This window comes from Nymphaea colorata, chromosome 3 (assembly GCF_008831285.2).
Source record: "Nymphaea colorata isolate Beijing-Zhang1983 chromosome 3, ASM883128v2, whole genome shotgun sequence".
Taxonomy (NCBI): Eukaryota; Viridiplantae; Streptophyta; class Magnoliopsida; order Nymphaeales; family Nymphaeaceae; genus Nymphaea; species Nymphaea colorata.
This window is the reverse complement of record NC_045140.1, coordinates 21,161,219-21,187,815: the sequence shown is the minus strand read 5'-3', so window position 1 is coordinate 21,187,815 and position 26,597 is coordinate 21,161,219. Positions and strand designations below refer to the sequence as shown.

The window sequence follows — 26,597 nt, the reverse complement described above, 5'->3', positions numbered from 1 at the left end:
AAGGGTCAATGACATGTCAAAGCAGGCCAGGGCACCTAAGCCTTGTCATCTATCTTCGCATTTTGTTTTAAGTTGTGAAATCTTGTTATTTTCTCATCACCACTGAATTGTGAAATAAAATAAGCTAGTTATGTGGTCTACTGCATAAAATGGTCTCTCTTTTGCCCAAACGACTCGGAGTCACATGGGATGATGAGAGGGATAATCCCATTGTTTTCGTCTTAGTAGCATTTTCTTGGGATAGCATTTGTTGTGTGTATGGGAATGACTCACAATGCCAACCTTGAAGCTGGAAACAAAAACTTCCATTTGAAAAGTTCATCAGTTTCCTCCTTTTAAAAACCTTAGTGTAGTACTAGTAGGGATTGAGAAAGTACAACTACACGATGCCGCCCTTCGGTTACTAAGATTTACAGTGTTGCTACTATAAATCTGTTTTAATCATTGTCGTCAAGATTGGAATTGAATTGAATCATCTGCCCACTTAGGATCACTGATTAAGCGATTCAAATCAGAAAAGACGTTAATATATTTCCCTAGACATGTAGAAATTAATCAGAATTAAAAACTTTAAATATGGCATCTTTATATGAGCCGACGAATGGAATTGATTTACCACTAGCTCCATTCAAATTGGCCGACATAATTATCTTTACAACTCTGAAGTTAATATTAAATTCGGAAAAGCGATGAAACCTGTTCCTTACCTTGGAGATGGGTCGTGTTAGTTCGATGTGATTGTGCTGTTGGGAGAGTGAATCATCGTGCGGGTGATACCTTTTTCACCGCACACAGAAGCTAGGGTTTCTTTCACAGGACTGCAATCAAAGATACTATAATCTTGGCGTGACGCCATGTTTCTTTTGGAAATGTGCACGTGGTTTCCAGTATCGCTCTTTTTCTTTATTTTCTTTCTAGGGAAGGTGTTTGGTGATCTTAATAAATGTACATCACGGGGTCATTTTCCTGTCGAGCACCACCGATAAATTTCTTTCTTTTTCGTTGTTTAGTTCATGCTTGTTTGAAGGCGAGTTGAATATAGCGGCATCTTTCTCTCTTGAGTAACGGTGACGCCGAGGTGCCAAGCAACCTTGATGAGCAGATCCCCTCCAAAATCAATATTTCGTCTGCTAATTATCTGATCTTTGTCCGCTGAATACCATGAGATGAACTCCTTTCTTACACAGTGGGTAAGCCCTCCTCCCGTCTTCATCTTCAGCGGGAACGGCTTTGGGAAGCCAGAGTCCAGAAACAGATACGCTAAGTGCAGCGACACAACCAAACTGGTAAACGCTTTCAGATGTAATTAGGAACTTTGTGGTGCGGTGAAAGGGAGAGAGATGTCGTTGAACTTCACATATGATTCGAAACTGGTTTTCTTTGTCTCACAAGACTTCCAGGTGATTGAAAGTTACAGCCTACCTCGATATCAACAACTCGAGATTCATGAGCTACGTTTGAATGCTAGATACAAGAATTCGCCTGAAACTGCATTGAATACAGAAACAAGCAGTTATACTGGAAGGTTAATGATACCGAAATAGATGCATCGATGTCTTCTCGATATATATCTGCTTCTGGTCCGAGCAGAATCATTTTCCATGGATCTTTATACCTTAGCCCAAACCCCAAGGTGTGTGTATATATATATATATATATATATATATATATATAGATATATTCATCTTCGGTGGCATTTATACTGTGCAGTTGTCAAAGTAGTCAAGGGTTTTTCTCTTCTTTCTTTTTATTGGTTCAGTAATTAATCTCACTCCCTTGTCCACATCAAAGCACCCATTACTGACAAACCACAACTCCTTAGAATACCCTAATTAATCATAAATATTCTTCTTCAATCGTCATTGCGGAGAGGGGTAAACCCTCTCCTCATGCTAGCAAAATGAAGTTAGAAGATGTTAACCCATGTATCCAGTAGGGCTATACTGCCAGATAGCCAAGAGAATGAAAGGTTTTATATATATACCCTTGACTACTTTGACAACAGTAGGCAGCAATGGAGAGCCTTACTGCTCTTAGTCCGTCGACCATGTGATCGCTTGGAAAATGGGAAGGTGACGCTGTCACCCCCAGATAATACGGACTTCCCCCAAATGGTTACTAGTCAATGAAAAGTAAGACAACATTGCAGATATTCAACTCAAAGATGGACAACGGAAACCGCTTGCTCTGTTATTTGAATTCAGCTTTGCCTTTGAAACACAATTTAGGTGGTGTTTGGGTGACATGAAACTGGGATCACGAAAACCCTCCCTAAAGGTGAGAGAACCCCAAATCGTCGTTTGGGGGGGGGGGGAGAGAGAGAGTTCTTCTCTTGGGTATACCTCCGACGCATGAATCACGGTGGCGCTGAGGTGCCAAGAAACCTTGATGATCAAATCCCCTCCATAACCAATATGTCGGTTGCCAATTATCAGACTTTTTCCCGTGAATGCCTTGAGATGAACTTCTTTACAAGGAATCACTGATCTGGGAGCAACTCCTCAAGCCTTCACACATCTTCCAGGAAACCCCTCCTCCATCTTCATCTTCAGCGATAAACGGCTTTGGGAAGCCAAACGTGCAGAAACAGACACCAGCTGCAACGACACCACCAAGAAGAACGACAACACTGGCAATCGGTTTGTAGTTAAAGAGGGGTTACGAAACAGAGAGAGGGCGCTACTTTTTATGAAGAGGACACTGTTCTCGACGAAGAGGATCTCTCGAACTTTTTTTATTTTTGGCCAAATAGGACATTTAGTTCTTTATTACAAACAAGCGATTTAGATTCACTGGACAAGTCCTGTAAGTGGGAACTACCAACTGAAAGGGTGGCCGCAGGTCAATTTCCGTTGCTTCTAGTTCTGGGAGTCCTTTTAGTGATATTTACGATTCTTCAATTTGCACTAAGGTTTGCAAATTTACACTAAAAAATTATCTATATTTATCATTTGGGTGTGCACATTCTCTTCCGATACAAGCCTGCTGATAATTGTTTAATTATTTTTTTCGGCCCGATGAAGTCACTGTTCTGGAATTGGCTTACTTGAATCGAAAGAATCTTAGTTTCTTTCTAATTGCTGTTCTCGTTGGTGTCCAGGAGATGGAACTTTGTGCTGATTGTAGGAAATGGGCTCCTGGGACAAAGCGTGAGTTCTTTATCAAAGTTCTACTCGGTCGGCAACTTGTAAGCTTTCGGCATTCTGCCTATGATCTTGTGCATGTATAGTAGTAGTCGTTTTAGGAACACGAACATTAATTCCAGATATTTTTAATAAAAACATGATGATCGATTGAATATTTTAATTTTTGATTTGTAGTGGATTCCCCCAAGCTTCTACAATTATATTGGGGACAAATTGAACCGCATAGCCCTATTGACCGGTCCCAGTGGGATGACTTGTACTGTTCAGCTGGCGAAGATCAACAATCGGTTATGTTTCAAAGATGGTTGGAGGACATTCGCAGAAGAAAATTCTTTTAAAGAAGAGGCACTCCTCCTCTTTGCGTACGATGGTGAAGTGAGTTTTTCAGTGGAGGTATTTAGCAATACTGCATGTCAAAGTGGGGGTCGACAGGATAAAGTGAATGAAGGAGGTTCGTGCAGCAACCACATGATCATCAACATAAAAACGGAAGAAGAAGAAGAGAAAGAAGAGGAAGGAGACGACGAAGAAGAAGGACAAGAAGAAGAAGACGAAGAAGAAGAAGGAGAAGAAGAAGAAGAAGAGTTAAGTGATACGTCTTGTGAATCGAAGGAAGATCACTTTAGCAGCGAAGAGATGCATGGGGGAGAAACTAAAGGCAAGAAGCCAGGTACACTTCACCACTTCTTGCTCAAATTTGTTTATATATGTCTCGTATTCTGCTATGTGTTTTATAATCATGGGCAAAGGGAAAGGTCATCGCTCCATCTTAGGTGCGTATGTGTGAAGAAGAGGGGGAAGAGAGAGATTCTAGTGTGTGGAGTATCTGCTAATTATTTGTTCCTACAGAAAATGCTGCCAGGAAGCAGAAATATACAAAGTACTTCATATCGAGGAGGAGGCCGGTGTCTCGTGAAGAGAAGAGGAAAGCATTCAGGGCCGTGGCATCCATGGGGTCGCCTTTTCCATCGTCCATCGTCATCATGAAACCAACGTGTGTTTGTAAAGGATTTTACGTGGTAATTCTCTCGAAACCATTTGAAAAATCAGCCTTGTATTGATCTTCGTTTCAATTGGTTTTCTTAGCATGCACTTGCTTGGATAAGCTTTGATAGCAGGAAAACCTTGCATATTTCACAGTTCGATTTCCTTCTTTTTTCCGCTTTCCCACATAACAGAGATACCAAAAAATTATAAGTTCCCATATTGGATCCAATCAATTTACACTCTAGCTGTTGATGCCAATGTTGTAAATCTCAGTTTTAGTCTCATATTAGAAACCGACAAAGCGGAGCATTTGCACATATATTTCAGCTGATCCTGGCCGATTTCTTGAATACTAACAACAGCAGGTTGCCTCATCCGGTTCAAACCCTATGCTTGCTTGCTTTGATTGCAGAACATCCCAGTGGATTTTCTTAGAGCCCATGACATACTCGGCGAGACAAGGACTATCAAGGTTCAAAATGTGGAGGGCAGAGAACGGCCCGTTAGGCTCTTGCGCAGGGGAGACAGAGGCGGGCTGGAAAGTGGCTGGTCAGACTTCGTCTATGACAACAACCTGGAAGAAGGCGATGTTTGCGCATTCGAGCTCATCAACAACAAGAAGAAGATGCTGATCCTGAAGGTCATCATATTCAGGGTGGTGGAGGAAACTACTCCCCTGAAACTTAGTAGAACCGGCAGAAGCTAGGCTAGCTCTTGAGAAGCCAGACCAGAAGCGGACTATTAAACTTTTGTGATTTTTGTTCTGGTTTCTTGATGCCTGCGTTCTACACAAAAAGCGTTGCGTTGTCTTTGGCATTCTGGCAGTTGGTAGTCGTATAGCATGAGGACACTTTGACAGATCGGTCGACTCATATACTGTTTCTTATACACAGAACTTCGTCTGAACTCTCCCTTGAATTGTTGTTTTTGCAACTAAGTAATAGTTGATAGAACTCTGAATGTGCAGTATGCCGTTGTAATAGATCTTGGATGTTTTGTGTTTTTGCTGTTAATTTATGCTCTTTGGCTTTAAAAAAGGGCATTAACATAAAAACTAGGCCTAGAAAGGTTGTGACATTTTTATGAATATGTAAGGTGGAAACTTTGTTCAGAGACGTCAAGACTTTCCCACAACTCTCTCCATATCGCAAGCCAACTTTTACTCAATTCGATCGAACTCCATATAATCAAGTTTTCTACAGAATGCGGCTGAGATTAATCCAACAAAACAGCTTACGGGTCAGAGATCCAATGTCCATAAAACACTCCCGTTCCACTGGCTCTGCAAGGAGTCCAGGTTGGCTTTGAGTGGCCAAAATACTTCCTTAAGGTTATTAAAAAACTTTCCCTTTCCATGAAGATTTTTAGCAGTGGTTCTCCATTTGCTTAACTCTGCTTTCTTCAGTGACGCTCCTATCAGTTTTGGTGCTAGCGGGTGAAACTTGCAGCTGTTCACTATCTGAAAGTGTGGACGCCATATGTTACTTTTATTTTAAATTAGTTAGCAAATATTTTAAAACATCTACTAAATGGAAAACAAAACTAATATCGTGAGATTCGCGCTGCCAAACTACCTTAATTTCTGATAAATAGACTGGCATTAAACGGTAATTCTAAAGCTGCTTGGGTTCGTGTTGATGAGAGTGAAGTTGATGAGATCCTATCGGTTCCTCTTTTCTCCTTTTCTGTTTTGTTAAAATTTTCACATTAAAGCAAACCCTGCAATATCCTCATTTAGATCAGGAGGAACATGGTCACTGTGAGCAACATCAATAAAGAAGAAACATATGTTGAGTTTACCTCAAGTGGTGGATCTGAATTGCAGCATTGCCCAAAAAAACAGATACAATTTGTCTATCGGGAGAACGTAAAGAATGAACTCCACTTTACACATGACAAATAGAAATTACCAGTCTCATGTCCATGCAATCCTTTGTATAAGAAAGAACACAAACAGAAACTGATTACAACATTTACCATTTTCATTCAACGCAAAATGGCAGTGTCCTTGGGTGGTCACTCTGAGTTTTCTATTTGAGAAAATTTAAGCTACTGATGGTTGCACAGTCAGACACACCAAAAAATCTGAGGCTCTTTAATCTGCATAGTGAGTCTGGCAATGGTACAAAACTAAAAGAGAAGAGAGAGAGAGTCACCTTCCTGTTATCTCTAGGGTAGAAGCGGTTTGATGATCCAGTAGTCCAGAAACAAGGCGAAAAACGCCACGGACAAACAGAATTTGCGGACACCACGAGGGAGGTCATGGCAGAAAACCAAGACGAATAAAGAGAGTACGAATGCCACCACTGCCACAGCAATGTAACATGCAGACAGTTTTGATACAGCAAGATCATCCCGGCTAAGCCCGCCAAGTTGAACGCAACAACACACGCAGGCAACCGCCGATCCCTTGTCGAAATATTGATCCTGCTGCTCCTCCGTCTTCGGAGGAGGCTGCTCACTACCATTGATGGACATTACTCTAATCTGCTAACCAAAGCTACGGGTTGAGAGAGAGAGAGAGAGAGAGAGAACACTTAAAGGAGTGGGAAGGCAGATTCAGGGAAGGCAGTTTCATTACAGTAGAGCTGTGTCGTCTAGACGTGGCGCCACCCCTCGAGGAAGAATGAAGTGAAGCAGTTCCTGGTTTGGCAGAAAAGGAGCGAAGCAAATTTGACCCTCGACGTCTCTCGAGTAGAAAGGAGTGGAAAGAGGCTTCAAATTTATAAGAACTGCACACCCCCATTTTATCAGCTTGTTTCCTTCGCCCCTTCCTAGTACGTTCTCGGAAATTAGGTACTCGATGTGGATCCCTCCATCAAAGAGAGAGAGCGAGAAAGGAAAAATCTTGAAAAAGATATTAGATTTAAAAGTCAGCTCTAGTTTCTTGTAACAAGTAGAGAATACTACTATTTTCCTTTAAGTTACTAAATGCTCAACTTAGAAAACTTCATTCCTATTGCATTTTCTGGCAAAGCAATAAGGATTTTAAGGAACCCTAATCCTGCTTTCAGGTGTGTAAGGCGATGTTTCTCATCGTGGATTTTCAAGAGGATCCAACAGATGGATGCTTCGCTGGAAACGAGGGTTGTATTGTCACTCTACTTCTTGGAGAAGAATTGTTCCCTCATTCTGATAAAACTGTTGGTAAGCTTCAAGAATTAAGGGTACGCATTATCTGTCTTTCCTTTTGTTCATTCGTTGGTATTATTTGAATGCAACACGTTCTTCTTAGTATGTGAAGAGCTTTATGTGGGAGTTAGGGCTTTATGATAATTCATGTTACAGTTTGCAATCAGATGCTTTTCTTGCCTGTACTATCTTGCTACAAATTTTTTTTTTATTTTTTTTTATTTTAGATATGTTGCTGGACTCCCTTGAGTTTCACAAGAGGTCTCTCAAAGAAAAATAGAAAGAGCTAAAATTGAAAAGCTTTTTAACAGTCCCACTAAAAGTAAGAAGTGCAGCAGAAATTGAAAGAGATAAAATTGAAAATCTTTATATGTTGACGATGAAAAGCAACTCGACCCATTCGCCTGCAGACAAGAATGGCTCAGCCCAAAAAGCAGAATCATTGTCATCTCCAGATACGAGCAAGTCCTGAGCAAAGCTAGAGTGGAAAGGCAAAGTGTTTACCCGGTTAAACTTTAACTTCACAAATGATTATCAGTTTTCTCATTGTTTTATAGTTTTTTTTTTTTTGGGCAACTTGAGTTATATGCCCTTTTACCCGTCATGGTGAAAGGAGGGACATTTTGATAATTTATTAAAAGTATCATTCATAGTCTTTTTATTTTTTATTTCTAATTTTGTGTTTATAAAACGTTTTTTATTTAAATTCACTTCCTCTTTTAACCACATGCAGTTCCATATCCGTGAGCATACATTTGAAAGGTTCCCACAAACCTGCTGTATCTTCATCGCAAACAACCTCCCTTAGACCTTCCATTTGCTTCACGGACAGCTCCGTCACCTGCAAACACCAGCTCATGTTGATCTTTCTCAAACATGTCAGGTCACCAAATTTATCAGGCATGGTTGCACAGTCAGACACCAAAAAATCTGAGGTTCTTTAATCTGCATGGTGAGTGGCAATTTTCCAATAATGTGCAAGCAGTCTGTAAAATGTCGCATTGGTGCACTAACATAAATATGTGGCAATAACTTCAAATAAGTTCCCAATGAGAATAATTGTGCTAGCTAGGTAGAATGAGCTAATTTAGCGCTAGTGAAGATATTCACCGCCGGAGCTCTCTTATATTGCCGTTGTGACGTGATAGCCAGGCAGTCTTGCTCAACAACAGCAGAACCATGTGCTTCCTGTAGCAATAATCCCATATGTTTATGGCGGATTGAGCTCTAGACGCCAGTGAAAGGGCCATAACCCTCTCTTTAGTGAGAGCTCTCAACCACCATGTCCATACCCATACACACGTACACATATAAATATATATAAGATTCTTCCACCCATGTAGCCATCCGGCTTACTACACACGCAACCCGAGCCCGAGGATGGAGGAATCCATATTTTCTATACAAGATATGGATTCTTTTACACTCCAGTTTTATATATACATAGAAAATAAAGATTCCTCCACCTTCAAGTTGCTTGTCTAAAAAGGCCTCGATTTGTAAAAGAACAATTGAATAATTAATTTTAATAGATCTGATTTTCCTAAAGAATAGGCTAAGTCAAGACCCTTAAAATTGATTCTCGATGTAACTAGTGTTCTCAAGCCTGTCCTCCTGAATACAAGCCTCTGGAGTATTGTTTCAGACCAAACATCATCTGGAACAACTAGAGCAGGTTTATGCTTTCGAATGCATCATTCTCATTAATAAAATGGGGTATAAAACTTGCATTGACCAGCTTTGCCACAGTCTTTGATACATCTCTAGCAAGTTTGGCGTCTCAGGTACTCAGATTCTGTAATGAAAACAATCTCCACGAACTTAGATGGAAACTGAAAAGGAGAAGGAAATTAGTATCATTGAACTTCACCAACAGCCGTTTTCTTTCCTATTTGAAGGCAAGTTGAAATATAAGTTTGCTGAAGTGACAAATTACTGTAGCCCACAACCTATGGCACAAAAGTGGCTATAAGCATTTCCAAATTCAGGTGGCCACCTACGTTATCCTAAGGGCCCGTTTGATGGGAGGGTGAAATTTAACGCGGTAAGTTTATCAAGGTAAATTTTTTTAGAAAAATTTAGTGGATGAAATTTCACCCTCTTCTAAAACGAGGCCCTCTTTGATTGTCGGGTGAAATTTAACGTGGTAAATTTAACCCTGTTTGATGAACATGAAGAATTTAATGTGGTAAATTTAACCCTGTTTGATGCACAGAAAAAATTTAACCTAGAAAATGTTGTTTTTGTTTCTCCTCCCCAATCTGACGTTGGAAGGAGTATGAATGTGATCTTCCAAAACAACAAAAGATCACCACTCAAATAAATGCCACAAAAGCTTGTGTCAAGAAGCCGAAACATCTAACGAGAAAGATCATCACCTCATCACCGATTCTTTAAACATATACATATATGTAAACATATACATATCTGTAATTAAAAAATCTGATAAGATCCTCTGTTACTTCAACACTTTAATATGCATATGCATGCTTGAGTTATATTTTTGTATTTAGCGCTTAGGTCATGTAACTGTTGGCTGAGTCTAGTTAGTTTCTTTCTGCTGGAACCTGATTTACTTTTTGATGTTGGAACTTGTAGGTAGAAATTAACGTGAAAATCAATTAAACACTTGCTGCCCACCGAAGAACAAGAATCTACGAATGTCCCTTATCGCTTGTCCAGCTTGTTCCAAGATTCTTATCTAAGAATGTGTTTGTAGACATAAGCTTTAGATAAAACAAGATAGATCCCAGCACCTACATTCACAATATCTCAGCTTATCTAGTTTTCTTCATGAGAAGACGTCCCCTGTCATTCACTTAGTAGCACAAGGCCCCTTGATCACACTAACGCTTTAGTGCTCAAGTTGTGAATGTTGGTTTTCAGACAGAGACAGGGACTATCGCAGGTTTCAAGAAAACTGAATCTCACTCGGCACTGTTACAAATATTGGTAAAACCAGGTTCCAGATTAGCAATATGGCGAGCATGGTTTTTGATCTCAAAATCAACACCCCACCACTCCTGCCAAACATAATCAATGCCGACTGTATATAGATATCTCACCAAGAACAAAGAGTGAAAAGGCGTGGGATCACGGAGCAGAAACAGTAAGAAAGCGGAAACTGTTCTCCATTTCCATTCTCCAAATAAAATAACACCAAGATCAAAAACTTCGAAGTAAACTGCAGAACTTCAAGAAGGATAAGGATAGCTACAATTCTTCTATTACTTAGCTGCTCGTTTACACCGACTGCCGCTTATAATTAAAAAACATGAGCTTTTCCTATAATCGTGGAGAAAGCAAAAAGGCACCAAGAGAACACCCAGAATGACCACAAACTTGGAACATAAATGAAAAAGAAAGGACATAGCAACAACAAAACCAAGAAATGTGAACACCCAACAAGAGAAACAAGACATAAAATGAAAGAAAACAAAAACAAAAGAACCACACAAATCAAAGTTACAAAAAGCGGAAATGGAGGAGTGAAGATTATGGCGTCTAACATTGTCATCTCTTTGGATTTGGATTTTCTGAAATTCGCCGGATGGGGAGGTTCCCAAATCGATTGCGTGTTCTCATGGTTGTTCCTTTGCCATCATTAACTACCCCCAAATAGGGTGAGTAGGCGCGGACGATGAGGCACAGAGATAACTTCAGCCACGTATGGTTTCAGTCTAAGAAGTTGGGACTGTGAGGCAGAAAGAAAAATGGGGAAAAATGTCCGTTGCCGGGCGTTCAAGGGGGGAAAAAAATGGGGGCGTTTGACGGTGCTACCCAGCACAGACAAATATAGGTCGCTGAATGTTCCAAGATGCTGCGATGGCGGCCAAGAAAGGGGGGAAATGTGGGCAGTTAGCGACGGGGAGAGAGAGAGAAAGAGAGAGAGAGAGATATATATATATATACCAGCAGAAAAATGTCGGACGCCGGCCGCTTGAGGGTGTTGCGACGGTCGACGGTGAGACCTGGCAGTGAGAAGGCACGAGGGATGAGGAGCTGCGGAGGGAGGTCGAGCGTTGCGGAGGGACTTCGAGCGCTGCGGAAGATTATGTGCCGATGGGTATATTTCGAGCGGGTGGAATTCCACCCGCTCCCTTTTAAGTTAAACGGGTGGAATTCCACCCCGTTTGATGGGTACTCAACCGGGCGGGTGAAATTTCACCTGCCCATACAAATTCTTCCTCCCCCGCCCACTTTCACCCGCCCATCAAAAGGAAATGAAGCCTTTTAAATATAGGAGAAAGTATCACTTGAAAGGACATTATTAGACACCATTCCCAGAGGGCATTTTTAGGTAGCAAGAGAAAGGGCATCAAACAGAATCAAAAAAGTTGCAAAGTAGGTGAAACTTTTGGAAAAAATTAAAGGTTGGCTTTCTTTAGATAGAGGTAAATTTTTTTTTCCAAATGATAACATTTTACACTTTAAAGCATACAAACTGATGCGTATATCAAATTATTTTTAATGGTCATACTTACTTAGACTGATATACTTCGCCGGAAAATTTGAACGCTGATTCAATTTTTGTAGCTGTCCAGTGGACTGCCCATCAGAGTCGTCCATCATTTGACCGGACAGCCTGATGAAGCTCTAATTTTTTACAATTTTTTTTTTTCGTTTTACCTTTTTTCGTTCTCTCTCCGCCTCGCCACTCCCCACTTCCACCTGACGAAGCCCCCAGCGAGCCCGTCGGCTGCCGTTTTAAGAGGGACAGTACAAAATATATATATATATATATATAAAATGGCAATAGGTTTGCTGCCCCGGCCCTCTGATAAAAGGAACAAATTTGGAGGCAGAATTGACCCGTCTGCTGCTCATCCGGACGCAACCACAATCCAATGGCTGATTGAGTTGCGTGCATACCAAATATGCATCAAAGGGGTGGGAGCATTTTTTTTATTTTTTTTAAAAGTTAACAATTTAAACATTTTTATCTTTTATAATCCTTTTTATCATTTTTAAAAGTTTTTTTATTATTTTAACAAGAGTATTTTTGTCATTCTTAGTGCACCAATTTTTGTGCATGTAACTAGATGTGCAACAACCAAAATGCTTCATTAAAATTAAAAAAAAGATAAAAAAAATTGTAAAAAAGTTAAAAGTCTAAAAATATCTATTTTTTTACAAAACATTTCAAAAAATACCCTCCACACTCTTTGGTGTATTCTTATTCCCTGAATCTCATACATGCTCAGGGCCATATATTGAAGCAGAGCACAACAGTAGAAAAGCAGTTAAAGTTTTTGAATGACAAGATCAAGTAATCTGCTTGATTAACCATAGACAGCATGATGTGACCAGGAAACTCAAACCTCCCGCTCTGATGGCATACTAAAGATGTCACAATCAAATTTCCTTTGAAATATGTTCGACGTAGGCAATAAATGAACTGCATTTGTAGACATGAATTTTACAGCAGAACAGCCATTCGGACGAGAGTTACAAATACACCACTAGGGGAGACATACTGTTTTAAAAAAGTTATGAAGTACTCCAAATAGAAATTGAAGTTTTGGTTTCTAGATGCTTAACTTAAATCAGTTTCGAAAGCTTTGAATAAGGCTTATGAGGGCATGTGGGAAAGCAAACAGTTCAGATCTCCTGAGATACAATGTTTATTGAATTTGACTTAATCATGTTCTTTGTAATCAGATGCTGATTTGGACGTAATTTTATTTTTCCAAGTTCGAATATGAATCCGACTAGCATAAGATCTGACGGTTATATCTAACCAGGCTAGATCATTATCAGATTCTGACGAAATATTGGGATTGCATCCAAATTCAATTGCAAAACTGCACGCCGAATCCAAACCCCAAATGTAATTGGATATGGATATCTTTAACCACATGACACTTATGACCAACCGCCTTTGGAATTAAGTATTCACAAAGATTTAAGTACATAAAGAAATGAAAGACCAACAATCTTCGTGCAATGCAATCTTGCCTGCTTACACGCATATGTGCAAGCGTGTTTGAGTGTGTGTTCTAATCTGATGACAAGTTGGGAAGAATACTTATATATATATATATATCTAAGCTGGTCCCTTTGCCAAGCGAGCCCTATGGGTACTGGATAGTCTAGAATGATTATACAAGAAATTTCAAGTTCAGAAGTTGTTTAGGAACCTGAAACGTTACATTGCTGAGCACACGCTCAAAAGGCCTCCTCATCACAAACAACTGCTCTAAAACCTTTCAACTGTGACACTGATGTAGGCAGTTCCGTCAGCCCTAAGCACCATCTCATATCAATTCTTTTCAAATGCTGCAACTGGCCAATGTTGTCTGGCAAGCTCTCAATGCTCGAGCAATGAGACAGATCCAAGAATCTGAGGCTTCCAAGTTCACATGAGGAATCCGGAAGGCCTTCCAAACTTGAACAAGAGAGTAACCTTAGGACCTCTAATCTTCCTAATCCACCTATGACCTCAGGCAGTTCAACTAGATCAGGGCAATTTGTTATGCTCAGTTTCTGTAGATTGGTAAGACTGCATAATCCAGCAGGCAATGTCTCTACACCATGGCAGTCGTCCAGTTCTAGCTTCTGGAACTGTCTGCATTGCTTATATAAAAGTAGAAAGAGGAGGGACTCATATTTTCTCAAGTCTTATTCTGTGGAGATTCTTCAGAGAACCCAATGCAGACAGGTCGTGTAATCCTGAAGGGAGTGCGCTATGGTTCGCACAAATCAAAATCTTGAGGTTTTCCATTTTCTCCAGAAATGGGGAGTAAGAAATACGAGTCAGCTGAGAAGTTCAGGATCAAGACTTCAGCATGAGAAAAATATGCTGAACACAACGTCTAGTTTCACCTGTTCGAGCTGTTCCAGAAGCTCAGGATCCAGCTTATCAAGGGCGAAAGCTGATTGACAGGACAGATCCCTGGCATCTTCTGGTCCCAACATTTGTAAAGGTTAGGCTAAATCAAGACCCTTAAAATTGATTCTTGATGTAATTAGTGTTCTTCAGCCTGTCCTCCTGAATACAAGCCTCTGGAGTATTGTTTCAGACCAAACATCATCTGGAACAACTAAAGCAGGTTTATGCTTCCTCTTGCTCAGACTGTCTGTTAACTGATCGAATGCATCATTCTTATTAATAAAATTGGGTACGCAACTTGCGTTGGCCAGCTTTGCCTATAGTCTTTGATATATCTCTAGCAAGTTTGGCGTCTCAGATACTGTAATGAAAACAACCTCTGCAAACTCAGCTGAAAATTGAAAAGAAGAAAGAAATTAGCATCATTGAACTTCACCAACAGCCGTTTTCTTGCCTATCTGAAGGCAAGTTGAAATATAAATTTGCTGAAGCGACAAAGTATTGTACAACACAACCTATGGCATAAAAGTGTCTATAACCATTTTCAAATTCAGGTGGCCACCTACATTATCCTAAATGAAGCCTTGTAAATATTGGAGAAAGTATCACATGAAGGAGGGGCATTGTCAGACACCATCCCTAGAGGGCATTTAGGTAGCAGGAGAAAGGGCATCAGACGGAACGAAAAAAGTTGCAAAGCAGGTGAACCTTTTGGAAAAAATAGTCAGACCCTTCCAGGGCTTATTATTTTTCCTGCATGTTTTGCCTTTAGAGTTGCAAGATAAGTGAAATTTAGCCTGAAATATTAACCTGTATTTGTTTTCAGGGTACACGAGTGGGTGAACTAAAGGTTGGGGCTTCTTAAATGACTATAGATAGAGGTAGATTTTTTTTCCAAATGATGACATTTTTGTGTTTTTTCTTGCATCTTCTCTCTTTGCATGAGGTCCTCCCACAGCATAGAATGGTGGGTGCCTTTCTGCTTCAAAGGTAAAGAAATAAACTAAGAAAGTGTATGCATATGTGTGACCAATGAAGTGATATAGGGCTGCTTTGCGATATGGGTGGCGAGCGATTCATTCTAATAGGTTAAAAAAAAAAATCAAAACGTTATATCAAGGAGTATTTTTAAGCATTATTCCATAGGCAACGAAGTGCATTACATTATGAAAATGATGGGAAGACAGCATTGCCAAAACGCTGATAATTTTAACTGAAGGTAGGATTTGGATAGAAAGAAATCATGTGCGTCCAATTCCTAATTTATTGGGCTAACTTATTCAAACTATGGTTGTTTACGTGCATATTCGATCCCGAAATGGGAAAATTGGGTGTGTTTATTTTTTTTCTCTTTTTTTTTTAAAGTTTTACTTTAAGATTCTAACTGTATCTTTATGCTTGTCATGGCCTGTGGCTTAAAAATCAGTTTCTGAATTACTTTATCTAGATGTTTATATAAGTTGACATAAGTTGGGAATTGTCAGAAGTTTGATGGTATTGAATTTTGGTTCAACAAAAAGGTCCTTCTGTACGTCCCAAGAGCTGACTGTAAATTTCAAGCTATAAAGGTCACATTTATGTGACTAAAATTCCAAAAAAAAAGGAATTATTGTACAAGGTTATTGTTATTGCATGGCACTTTGTTTTGAAACACATGATCTGGGTTCATTGGCTCATCGTCATTTGCTACTTCCTTTTTTCTCTTTTGCTAAACCAGGAAAGGTTTTCACTAAATGATCAGACGTCCGAGTTTCAAAATAAGGGTTCCAGACCCCATGAATGTAGTCTGACCAGGCTTCACAATGTCTTCTCAACACGCTGCCAAGATCAACATCAATAGGTCAACCCAAATGGCTATTAGAAAATGCAAAGAGGTGGTATTAACTGAAAGCCTTGAGAGAGCGTTTGGTAGCGGAAATACCGGCTCTTTCAGTGGTCAAGTCACAAATGAAATTTACCAAACGCTTTGTTCCACAGAGAAACATGGGGCGAAGATGTGTTTGAATAATAATGGAGATCACGTTGGGACTTGAGTGAACCTGAGGCTACTTACTTGCTCAAAAGATAACCTCACATGAATCAAACTAACTGCCGGATACTCATTGATCTGCCAGACCAACTATGCTACACCTTTATCATACATTCATGTTTGTTGGATCTGCCAGTGCCATCCAGTTCAAAAATTTCACTTAATTTGAAAGTCATATTTTGACTCGGACGTTTTCGGGATGCCCCTAATAACCAACGAATGGCATTATGTGGTGTTTGTTGGAAGTGCGATCGTAATCACCAAAAAAAAAAAACTTACCTAACGGCGCATCGCTGCTGCGACTCTTCTTGCTCACTGATCGGCCACCCACAGCAAATGAGCAGTATGAGGAAAATCACGCCCCTCTATCGCAGGAGGTTCCACCCGCCACATCTCACCCCCACCCCCACCCTCCTTCTCTCTCTCTCTCTCTATCCCTCGCTCCCTTCGTGCTCGTCGTCGATCTCACCTCTGCGTAGTGGGTTTTCTCCAACGGGCCTTTTGTTTTCAACCGAACCAGCGGCTTCTCAAATCTCTCGGTTCTCGTTCTGTCTGTAGGCACGACAGTCGGTTCCCCACCGTTAAACTTGATCGACAGACAATTGGGGATCATATAGCTAGGACGAGGGATCCAAGAACCAACAACCACCAAGGCCTTTGTATAGTAAGTACTGCACCTCTCCCAGCTGGATTAAGCTTCGCTTCATCTGGTTTCATTATTTTATATTTCCTAGCGATGTAGAACCTTAATTGGCAGCCCACACCCACATTCCTTTGCTGTTATGCTTCCGCTTTGTTGTTACAAAGCTGCTTGGCCATTCTTTTGAAGCTAAAACAAGCACTATCAACGGGGAAAAAATCATGCTCCTTTTTCATTTGTAATTACAATTTTTTGATGTTACCCTTTTTGTTTATTTTGAAATCTGATCATTTTGGGCTAGTTTCACGAAAATCCTCACAAACCCTGATTAGAATAATAATAGAGAGAGAGAAAAAAAAAAGGAAAATAACATTTAACATAAGTCCAACAAAAAGTTGTACATGAAAAAGATATTACATATAAAAATCAGCTCTTAACTCTTGTAACGCTAGAGGTATCACCATTTTCCCATAGGTTATGAGAAATTAACCAAACATCATATAAAATGGAGGATGCCAAATGCTGAACTGAACTAACCTCATTCCTATCAACAATATCATTTCTGGAGTTCTAAATGACCCACCAATACGTAAACAGCCAAATTCTCCAAATGGCACGCAATTTCTTTTTGTTTCTCACTTTGACTTGCCCATGGATCAGGTCCCGAATTGTGGATATGTTTGTGAGTTTAATAGGAGGCATAGACCAAGTAAGCGCATAAAGATCTTGAGACACTCGATAAAACCATACCAAGTGAATGGTAGTATCCTCGACACTACAACATAAAGGACACCTGCTCGCAAGGTGAAAACCAGATTTTGAGGTTATTTTGAGTCTGAATGCGGTCCAACAAAATAAGTCATGCAAGAGTTTTAGATCGTCGAGTAGGACCCCAGCCCAAAGGAGATTATGAGGAATTTAGTTGACACCAGGAGGTTGAACCAAGTTATATGCACGATGTATAGAGAAACGTCATTCACCATCTCGTGCCCATGAAGAAAAATGCTCTATTTTCAAATTGCACTTAATGAAGGTAGATATCCATGATCTCATCAAATGAGATACTCTTCGTCTATTCAGGAGAGTAGAGAGACTATGCAAATTGTATTTGTGTCGCAAGGCCATCACACAAGTTGAATTGGAGTCTTGGATAAAAGCCCACCACTTTACAATGAGAGAAATATTTCTTATTCTGATATCTGGGATTCCTAAACCTCCACGAGCAAAATGTTGAGTAACATATTCCCAAGCCACAAGATGTTTTTTGTTCTCCAGGTTTGTCCCACACGACAAAAATCTCTTAAAGATACCATTGATTTCTTTTTCTACCTTGATAGGTAGGGGGAGCACTGAGAAAAAATAAGAAGGCAGAGAAGAGAGGACATGTTTGATCATGGTTACCCAACTAGCTAAATACAGATATCTTGATTTCCAAAAAGCCAGTCTATTGTTAATATTGTCTATGATTGGTAACCAAGAGGGTGACCCAAGTACTCGATAGGAAGATCAACAATTCCACATTGAAAAATATGAGAGGCAGTAAACTTTGTGTATGCATCAACATCCAAAGTAAGTGTATTATCTTTTGTTACACCACTTCTATTCTCAATCTATTTCCCGTTTTATACTTTCATTAATTAGTAAATTTTTATGTTCTTCTTTGTGGGTAACTGAGATCATTAATCATGGCTTTTCTCTATACATAAATTGGATGTAAGAAAGTACAACCAGACGATGCCACCCTTTAGTCACCTCAGATTTGGTCTTTCACTATGAAACAGTAATTATTAAAATGGAATTGAATTGATCCTTCTGCCAACTTGGGATCATTGATTAAGCGATTCAAATAAAATAAGATCATATTACTATATTTGTATAGATTATAGACTATAGATGTGTAAACATTAATCAAAATTTAAAACTTTAAAATATCTATAAATAAATAAATACCAGGCCTGCCTGTAGACACCTTCCAGGAATCCTCTCCTCCCATCTTGATTTTCATTGTGAAAGAGAAACACTGGTAATCGGCTTCAAATGTAAATAGCAACTTAATTAAATTTCCTACGTACAACCACGCTTGCATCTTTCAGAAAGAAAGATTATCCTGATTGAACCCAAAGGAATAACAGAGATGAAGACAAAGTAGCCAGTGCACTGCGAGTCAACAGTATGTTACTTCTGTTACATGCAACACATTACTTGCCTGCAAATTTCTTTAAAACCATAACTAATGTTTGATGAAAATTTTCACCACGACAATGCGATGAAAACATGGAGGGAAAAGGAGATGGTACGAGGCACAGAGAGAGGGCATTAGTTTTTTATATTGAAGAGGACACTTGTTCTCTATGAAGCTTTAGATTTTCTCGGCAAATCCCGAAAGTAGGAACTTCCAACTAAAATAGTGTCTGTAGGTTCATTTTAGTTGCTTCTGTAGGATTCCTTTATAGACATATTTCTGTTTCTCAGATTTGCTATGATCACAAATTTACACTAAAAACTATCTACATGCATTACAGTGTGCACATTCTCTTGTTTTTCCTTGTTTTGAAGCAGTAATAATTGTCTTCATATAAATTTCTTGAATGAGCCATTCATCTGGAATCGGCTTAATGGAATAAAAAATTGTGGTCTTCCTCCAAATAATAAAAAATTATGTTTTTATGGGAAAAAGAAGAGGTTTGTACAGAAAAAGCTGGATGGAAGCAAAAATATGAGAAATATTTCTTATCAAGGAGGAGGCCGGTGATTCGTGAAGGGAAGCAAAGTGCATTCAGCGCCGCTGCAGCCATGAAGTCGACTTTTCCTTCCATTTATCGTGACTGCGAAAACTACCGCCGTTTGTAAAGGATTTTTACGTAGTAATTCTCCCCAAACCATTTGAAAAATCTGCCGCATATTAGTTTCAATGTCAATTGAAGCAGTTCTATTCAATTGGGTGGGGGGACACCACATTTCATTGACCTATCCTCTGCTCTTAATCGATGTTGCTCTGCTGAATGAGGAGACGGCCGTCTTCCCCACTAATCCCACAGCCGTCCCGCATCTTCCCCTCAAGTTATGCCGGTGTGACTGTGATGCTCTCTTTCTCACATTCGACGACATCAAAAAGCGACGGTGGCTTCTCTTTCTTACAAAAGCGACAACAACAAGAAGAAATAAGCGAGGAGAAAGGGGACGGGTCAGCTTCATGGCTTGATGCGCACGCATCAAGTCAATAACGCATCAACCCCCGCATTTTTGGTGCGTAAATGGGATGATGCGCGTGATGCGTAGGCATAACTCGGTTATCTAGTTAGTCAAATAGCATCAGGACATTCGGCATGTTTCTGCCACCACGTTCTGAGAGGGCATTAACATTAAAACTCGTGTGGAAGGCGAGACGAGAACCATCAAGATTCAAATTAAATGTGGAAGGGAGAGAATGGCCTGTGAGAGTCTTGTGCAGGGGTGACAGAGATGGGCTGGACAGTGGCTGGTGGAACTTCTTCTATGACCAACAACCTGGAGAAAGATGACGTCTGCGTATTTGATCTCGTCAACAAGAAGAAGAAGAAGCTGACCCTGAACGCAAACTGAGAATTTCATACTTGTGTGACTTTTGTTTTGATTTATTGAAGTGACAGAAAATAGTATATAAAAATGACAGTTTCTTTCGTAGGACATGGAGTCACATGGGATGATGCGAGTGCCAATCCCGTTGGTTTAGCTTTTAGTAGCACTTTTCTCTCTTGTTCTTGGGATATATAGCAGGCATCGATCTGCGTATGGAAGTTGTTGATGATGTGAACCGTGAAGTTGGAAAGCAAACTTCCATATGAAAGTCGATCATTTAAAAATAGAGTCGCGCCAACTTGGTTGTGTAAATAAATATCAAATGCCAAAGGTAGGTTCCTAACTTCTAGCCTTCCTCCCTCTGCGTTGTAGCCACCGGTGTGGAGCAGAACTTTCGTTCACGAGATGCCGAGCAGGAAAAAGTGTGGGTATTTGAAAAAGATTAAGAAGCCCTGCCAGACCTTCTGCAGAAGATCCCCAAGAAAAGATAAAAATGAAAAGAAAAAGTCTTGAAAGGAAAAGAAAAATAGAAAGAGCTAAAAATTGAAAAGCTTTTTAACAGTCCCACTGAAAGTGAGAAGTGCAGCAGACCAGTTACATTAAAATGGCAAGTCATGTGAAGTAGGCGCCATCTATGAAGGAGATGATAACTTGGTATAAGTGGGGTGGAGGAGGCTGCTACTGTCAGACGAGCAATTAAAGCTCCAACCACTCGAGCTTTTGTGTCTTCCTACATGGCTTGAAAGCAGAGCAAGCTGCCTGGGTTCGACTCATGAGCAGGAGCAGAACCTAGAGCTTCGCGTCTAGATTGAAAGTCCCGTCAACTTCTGTTACATAGCAACGGAGCTCTCTTACTGTACGGTTGAAGAAAAGGAGAAACTCATGCTGCGCCCATGTTCATCTTTTATGTGAACTTCATGCGCATTAATGCGCGCATGCAAATTAAAAGCTAGATCATGGCTGGAAACGCATGCTAATACAAGAATTCGCCTGAAACTGCATTGAATACAGAAACAAGCAGTTATACTGGAAGGTTAAAGATGCCGAAATAGATGCACTGATGTCTTTTCAACGTAAAACTGCTTCTGATCCGAGCAGAATCATTTTCCATGGATCTTTATACCTTAGCCAAGGTGTGTGTGTATATATATATATATATGCAGTATCATATACATAGATGATATGTATGCTTGTCAAAGTATTCGAGGGTAGGTATCATTTTCTTTTCCTCTTCTTTCTTTTTATTAGTTCACTAATTAATCTCACTCCCTTGCCCACATCAAAGCACCCATACTGACAAGCCACAACTCCTTAGAATACCCTAATGAACCCTCATGCTAGCAAAATGAAGTTAGAAGATGTTAATGCATGTAACCCAGTAGGGCTATAATGCCAGATAGCCAAGAGAATGAAAGGTAGACATGTTACTATATATATATATATATATATATATATATATATATATATATAGTAAGCAGCCATGGGGAGCGTTACTGCTCTTAGTCCTTCGACCATGTGATCTGTTCGAAAATGGGAAGGTGACGCTGCCACCCCCAGATAATACGGGCTTCTCCCAAATGGTTACTAGCCAATGAAAAATAAGACACCATTGCAGAGATTCAACTCAAAGATGGACAATGGAAACCGCTTGCTCTGCTATTTGAATTCAGCTTTGCCTTTGAAACACAAATTTAGGTGATCTTTGGGTGACATGAAACTGGGTTCACGAAAACCCTTCTAAAGGTGAGAGAACCCCCAAATCGTCGTTTGGGGGGGGGGGGGGAGAGAGAGAGCGAGAGATTGTGGGTTCTTCTCTTGGGTATACCTCCGACGCATGAATCACGGTGACGCCGAGGTGCCGATAAACTTTGATGATCAAATCCCCTACCAATATGTCGGTAGCCAATTATCAGATCTTTTTCCCGGTGAATGCCGTGAGATGAACTCCTTTACAGAGGGTGCCCATAGCAACCAACAAACAGGACGCTCCGGCGAGAAGGAACCACTCATCTGGAAGCAGCTCGTCAAGCCTTCACCCATCTTCAAGGAAACCCTCCTCCCATCTTTACCTTCAGCGATAAACGACTTTGGGAAGCCAAGCGTGCAGAAACAGACACCGGCTGCAACGACACCACCAAGAAGAAAGAAAACACTGGCAATCGGTTTGTAGTTAAAGATTCGGTTACGAGACAGATAGAGGGCGCTATTTTTTACGAAAAGGACACTGTTCTCGATGAAGAGGCCCTCTATAATTTTTTAATTCTTGCCCAAATAGGTGTTTTAGGAGTGTATTACATACCAGCGCTGTAGATTTACTGGACAAGTCCTATAAGTGGGAATTACCAACTGAAACGGTGGCCATATGTCAATTTCCGCCGCTTCTAGGAGTCCTTTTATTGATATTTACGTTTCTCAAATTTGCACTAAGGTCGCAAATTTACACTAAAAAACTGTCTAGATGCAATTTGGTGTGCACATTCTCTTCCGATACAAGCCTGCTGATAATTAAACAATTATTTTTTTCTTGTTAATTAATTCTTTATTTTTAGTTTGCCGTCTACTAAAGTTGTGAGCATGCTTCGGCCCGATGAAGTCACTGTTCTGGAATTGGCTTACTTGAAACAAAAGAATCTTAGTTTCTTTCTAACTGCTGTCCTCATTGGTATCTAGGAGATGGAACTTTGTGCTGATTGTAGGAAATGGGCTTCTGGGACAAAACATGAGTTTTTTATCAAAGTTCTACTCAGTGACTTCTCTCGACAACTTGTAAGCTTTCGGCATTCTTTGTGATGGCTTCTGCCTATGATCTTGTGCATGTATAGTAGTAGTCGTTTTATGAACATGAACATTAATTCCAGATATTTTTAATAAAAACATGATGACCGATTGAATATTTTAATTTTTGATTTGTAGTGGATTCCCCAAGCTTCTACAATTATATTGGGGACAAATTGAACAGAATAGCCCTATTGACCGGTCCCAGTGGGATGACTTGTACTGTTCAACTGGCAAAGATCAACGATCGGTTATGTTTCAAAGATGGCTGGAGGACATTCGCAGAAGAAAACTCTTTTAAAGAAGAGGAACTCCTCCTCTTTGCGTACGATGGTGAAGTGAGTTTTTCAGTGGAGGTATTTAGCAATACTGCATGTCAAAGAGGGGGTCTACAGGACAAAGTGAATGAAGGAGGTTCGTGCAGCAACCGCATGATCATCAACATAACAACGGAAGAAGAAGAAGAAGAAGACAACGACGAAGAAGAAGAAGGAGAAGAAGAAGAAGAAGATGAAGAAGACGAAGAAGAAGAAGGAGGAGAAGAAGAAGAAGACGAAGAAGAAGAAGGAGAAGAAGAAGAAGAAGAAGAAGAAGAAGAAGAAGAAGAAGAGTTAAGTGATATGTCTTGTGAATCGAAGGAAGATCAATTTAGCAGCGAAGAGATGCATGGGGGAGAAACTAAAGGCAAGAAGCCAGGTACTCTTCAGCACTTGTTGCTCAAATTTGTTTATATATGTCTCGCATTCTGCTATATGTTTTATAATCATGGGCAAAGGGAAAGGTCATCCCTCCATCTTAGTGTGCGTATGTGTGAAGAAGAGGGGGAAAAGAGAGATTCCAGTGTGTGGAACATCTGCTAATTATTTGTTCCTACAGAAAATGCTGCCAGGAAGCAGAAATATACAAAGTACTTCATATCGAGGAGGAGGCCGGTGTCTCGTGAAGAGAAGAGGAAAGCATTCAGGGCCGCGGCATCCATGGAGTCGCCTTTTCCATCGTTCATCGTCATCATGAAACCAACATGCGTTTATAAAGGATTTTACGTGGTAATTCTCTCGAAACCAATTGAAAAATCAGCCTTTTATTAATCTTCATTTCAATTTGTTTTCTTAGCATGCACTTACTTGGATAAGCTTGATAGCAGGAAAACCTTGCATGTTTCACAGTTGGATTTCCTTCTTTTTCCTGCTTTCCCACATAACAGACATACCCAAAAATTATAAGTTCCCACATTGTATCCAATCAATTTACACTCTAGTTGTTGATGGCGTTGTTAATCTCAGTTTCATCTCATATTAGAAACCGACATGGCGGAGCATTTGCACATATATTTCAGCTGATCCTGCCCGATTTCTTGAATACTAACAACAGCAGGTTGCCTCATCCGGTTCAAAACCCTATGCTTGCTTTTATTGCAGAACATCCCAGTGGACTTTCTTAGAGCCCATCACATACTCGGCGAGACAAGGACTATCAAGGTCCAAAATGTGGAGGGCAGAGAATGGCCCGTTAGGCTCTTGCGCAAGGGAGACAGAGGCGGGCTGGAAAGTGGCTGGTCAAACTTCGTCTATGACAACAACCTGGAAGAAGGCGATGTTTGCGCATTCGAGCTCATCAACAACAACAAGAAGATGCTGATCCTGAAGGTCCTCATATTCAGGGTGGTGGAGGAAACTACTCCTCTGAAACTTAGTAGGACAGGCAGAAGCTAGGCTCACTCTTGAGAAGCCAGACCAGAAACTGACTATTAAACTTTTGTGATTTTTGTTCTGGTTTCTTGATGTGTGCGTTCTACACCAAAAGCGTTGCGTTGTCTTTGGCATTCTGGCAGTTTGGTAGTCATATAGCATGAGGACACTTTGATAGATCGGTCGACTCATATACTGTTTCTTATACACAGAACTTCGTCTGAACACTCTCCTTGTTGTTTTTGCAACTAAGTAATAGTTGATAGAACTCTGGATGTGCAGTATGTCGTTTTAATAGACCTTAGATGTTTTGTGTTTTTTATGTTAATTTATGCTCTTTGGCTGGCTCCCTTTAGTGATGGTGTTAAACTCTGTCCAGCTAAGATGAGAACATTTAATGGATTTTTTCGCTCAAGAGGTAAATACTTGGTGAGCGTTAACCAGCACGCTTTAAAAAAGGGCATTAACATAAAAACTCGGCATAGAGGAGAAAGGTTGTGACATATTAATGAATATGTAAGGTGGAAACTTTGTTCAGAGACGTCAAGACTTCCCCACAACTCTCTCCACATCACCGGTAGTAAGCCAACTTTTACTCAATTCGATCGAACTCCATGTCATCAATCTTTCTACAGAATTCGGCTGAGTAATCCAACAAAACAACTTACGGGTCAAAGATCCAATATCGTATGCCAATGGCATGGCTTTTCCTAACAAAAAAAAAAGTACCAAAAGTACTTGAAAAAGACGGAGTCCTACACCGAAATTCTGCAGAACACCCCCAAAGTAAGTGTATTCTCTTCTCTTACACCACTTCCATTCTCTCTCTTTTTCTCGTTTTATACTTTCATTAACTAGTAAATTTTTCTGTTTTTCTTTGAGGGTAACTGAGATCATTAATCATGGCTTTTCTTTATATATACATTGGATGTAAGAAAGTACAACTAGAGGATGCCACCCTTTAGTCACATCAGATTTGGTCTTTCACTATGAAACAGTAATTATTAAAATTGGAATTGAATTGATTCTTCTACCAACTTGGGATCATTGATCAAGCGATTCAAATCAAATAAGATCATATTATTGTATTTGTATAGACTATAGATGTGTAAACTTTAATCAAAATTTAAAACTCTAAAATATCTAAAAAGAATAAATACCAGGCCTGCCTGCAGACACCTTCCAAGAATCCTCTCCTCCCATCTTCATTTTCAGTGCGAAAGAGAAAATATGTATTTTCTCTACATGTAGTCACTGGCATGCTTGAGTTAGACTCCCAAATGGTATCAAATTCTATGATTGAGCAAGTAATTACGTGTTAGGATAAAGGTCAACGCACTGATCAACGATAAAGATGAATGGGTAATCAACAGAATTGACGTAAGGGGTAGCAGGGTTGTCAGTGGGAAAGAGGTCTAATGGAAGCTCACCCCTAGATGCAGTACAGTTTCGTGATCGTTTTTATTTTATTTGTAACTTTTATTTTTTGTGGGGTGTATTAATCTGCAGGATAGCTACCATTAAATAAATTAATGTTCAACTGACATTAGTTTCTACAAACACTCAAAAACTCATTTTTATCATCCAAACACAGGTCAGGTTTCGAAAAGTGAAACTAGGTTTCAACAATTATCTAAAAAGCCTCTTCATAAGATCTGGCTTTCTCAAAACACCATTTGTTGAGGGGTGTCGTTCAACTTACAAACGCTACCCCTTTTTTCGATGAATCGTTGCATGTCAAAGAGGGGCCTACAGGATAAAGTGAATGTAGGAGCTTCTCGTGCAGTAACCCAATAATCATCGGGACATA

The 26,597-nt window shown here is 40.0% G+C and overlaps 3 protein-coding genes and 1 long non-coding RNA gene across 6 annotated transcripts; 3 read left to right on the top strand and 1 right to left on the bottom strand.

Moving 5' to 3' along the window:
* Positions 1-2,242: 2,242 nt before the first annotated feature.
* Positions 2,243-5,134, top strand: LOC116251341 (B3 domain-containing transcription factor VRN1-like). Of its 3 annotated transcripts, none has more exons than XM_050077126.1 (5): positions 2,243-2,639; positions 3,101-3,187; positions 3,321-3,816; positions 3,996-4,165; positions 4,546-5,134. In XM_050077126.1, exons 2-5 carry the CDS (start codon positions 3,104-3,106, stop codon positions 4,837-4,839), a joined length of 1,044 nt encoding a protein of 347 aa, XP_049933083.1. In that variant the 5' UTR covers positions 2,243-2,639; positions 3,101-3,103; the 3' UTR covers positions 4,840-5,134. The 3 variants fall into 3 exon arrangements, with proteins under 3 accessions (XP_049933083.1, XP_049933084.1, XP_049933082.1); XM_050077127.1 differs by having other exon boundaries at positions 2,243-2,841; XM_050077125.1 differs by having other exon boundaries at positions 2,243-2,911.
* An 8,299-nt stretch (positions 5,135-13,433) lies between these two features.
* Positions 13,434-14,183, bottom strand: LOC126409911 (probable disease resistance protein At5g66900). The gene is made up of 2 exons (XM_050076798.1): positions 14,091-14,183; positions 13,434-13,751 (listed from the first exon to the last, which is right to left on the bottom strand). Exons 1-2 carry the CDS (start codon positions 14,181-14,183, stop codon positions 13,434-13,436), a joined length of 411 nt encoding a protein of 136 aa, XP_049932755.1.
* A 7,732-nt stretch (positions 14,184-21,915) lies between these two features.
* On the top strand, positions 21,916-23,247 carry LOC126409961 (uncharacterized). Its single transcript, XR_007572983.1, has 3 exons — positions 21,916-22,486; positions 22,995-23,090; positions 23,238-23,247. It is a non-coding gene; the product is annotated as an uncharacterized LOC126409961 (long non-coding RNA).
* A 1-nt stretch (position 23,248) lies between these two features.
* Positions 23,249-25,058, top strand: LOC116251342 (B3 domain-containing protein REM19-like). The gene is made up of 3 exons (XM_031625549.2): positions 23,249-23,795; positions 23,976-24,145; positions 24,518-25,058. Exons 1-3 carry the CDS (start codon positions 23,312-23,314, stop codon positions 24,809-24,811), a joined length of 948 nt encoding a protein of 315 aa, XP_031481409.1. The 5' UTR covers positions 23,249-23,311; the 3' UTR covers positions 24,812-25,058.
* The last annotated feature ends 1,539 nt before the right edge of the window (positions 25,059-26,597 follow it).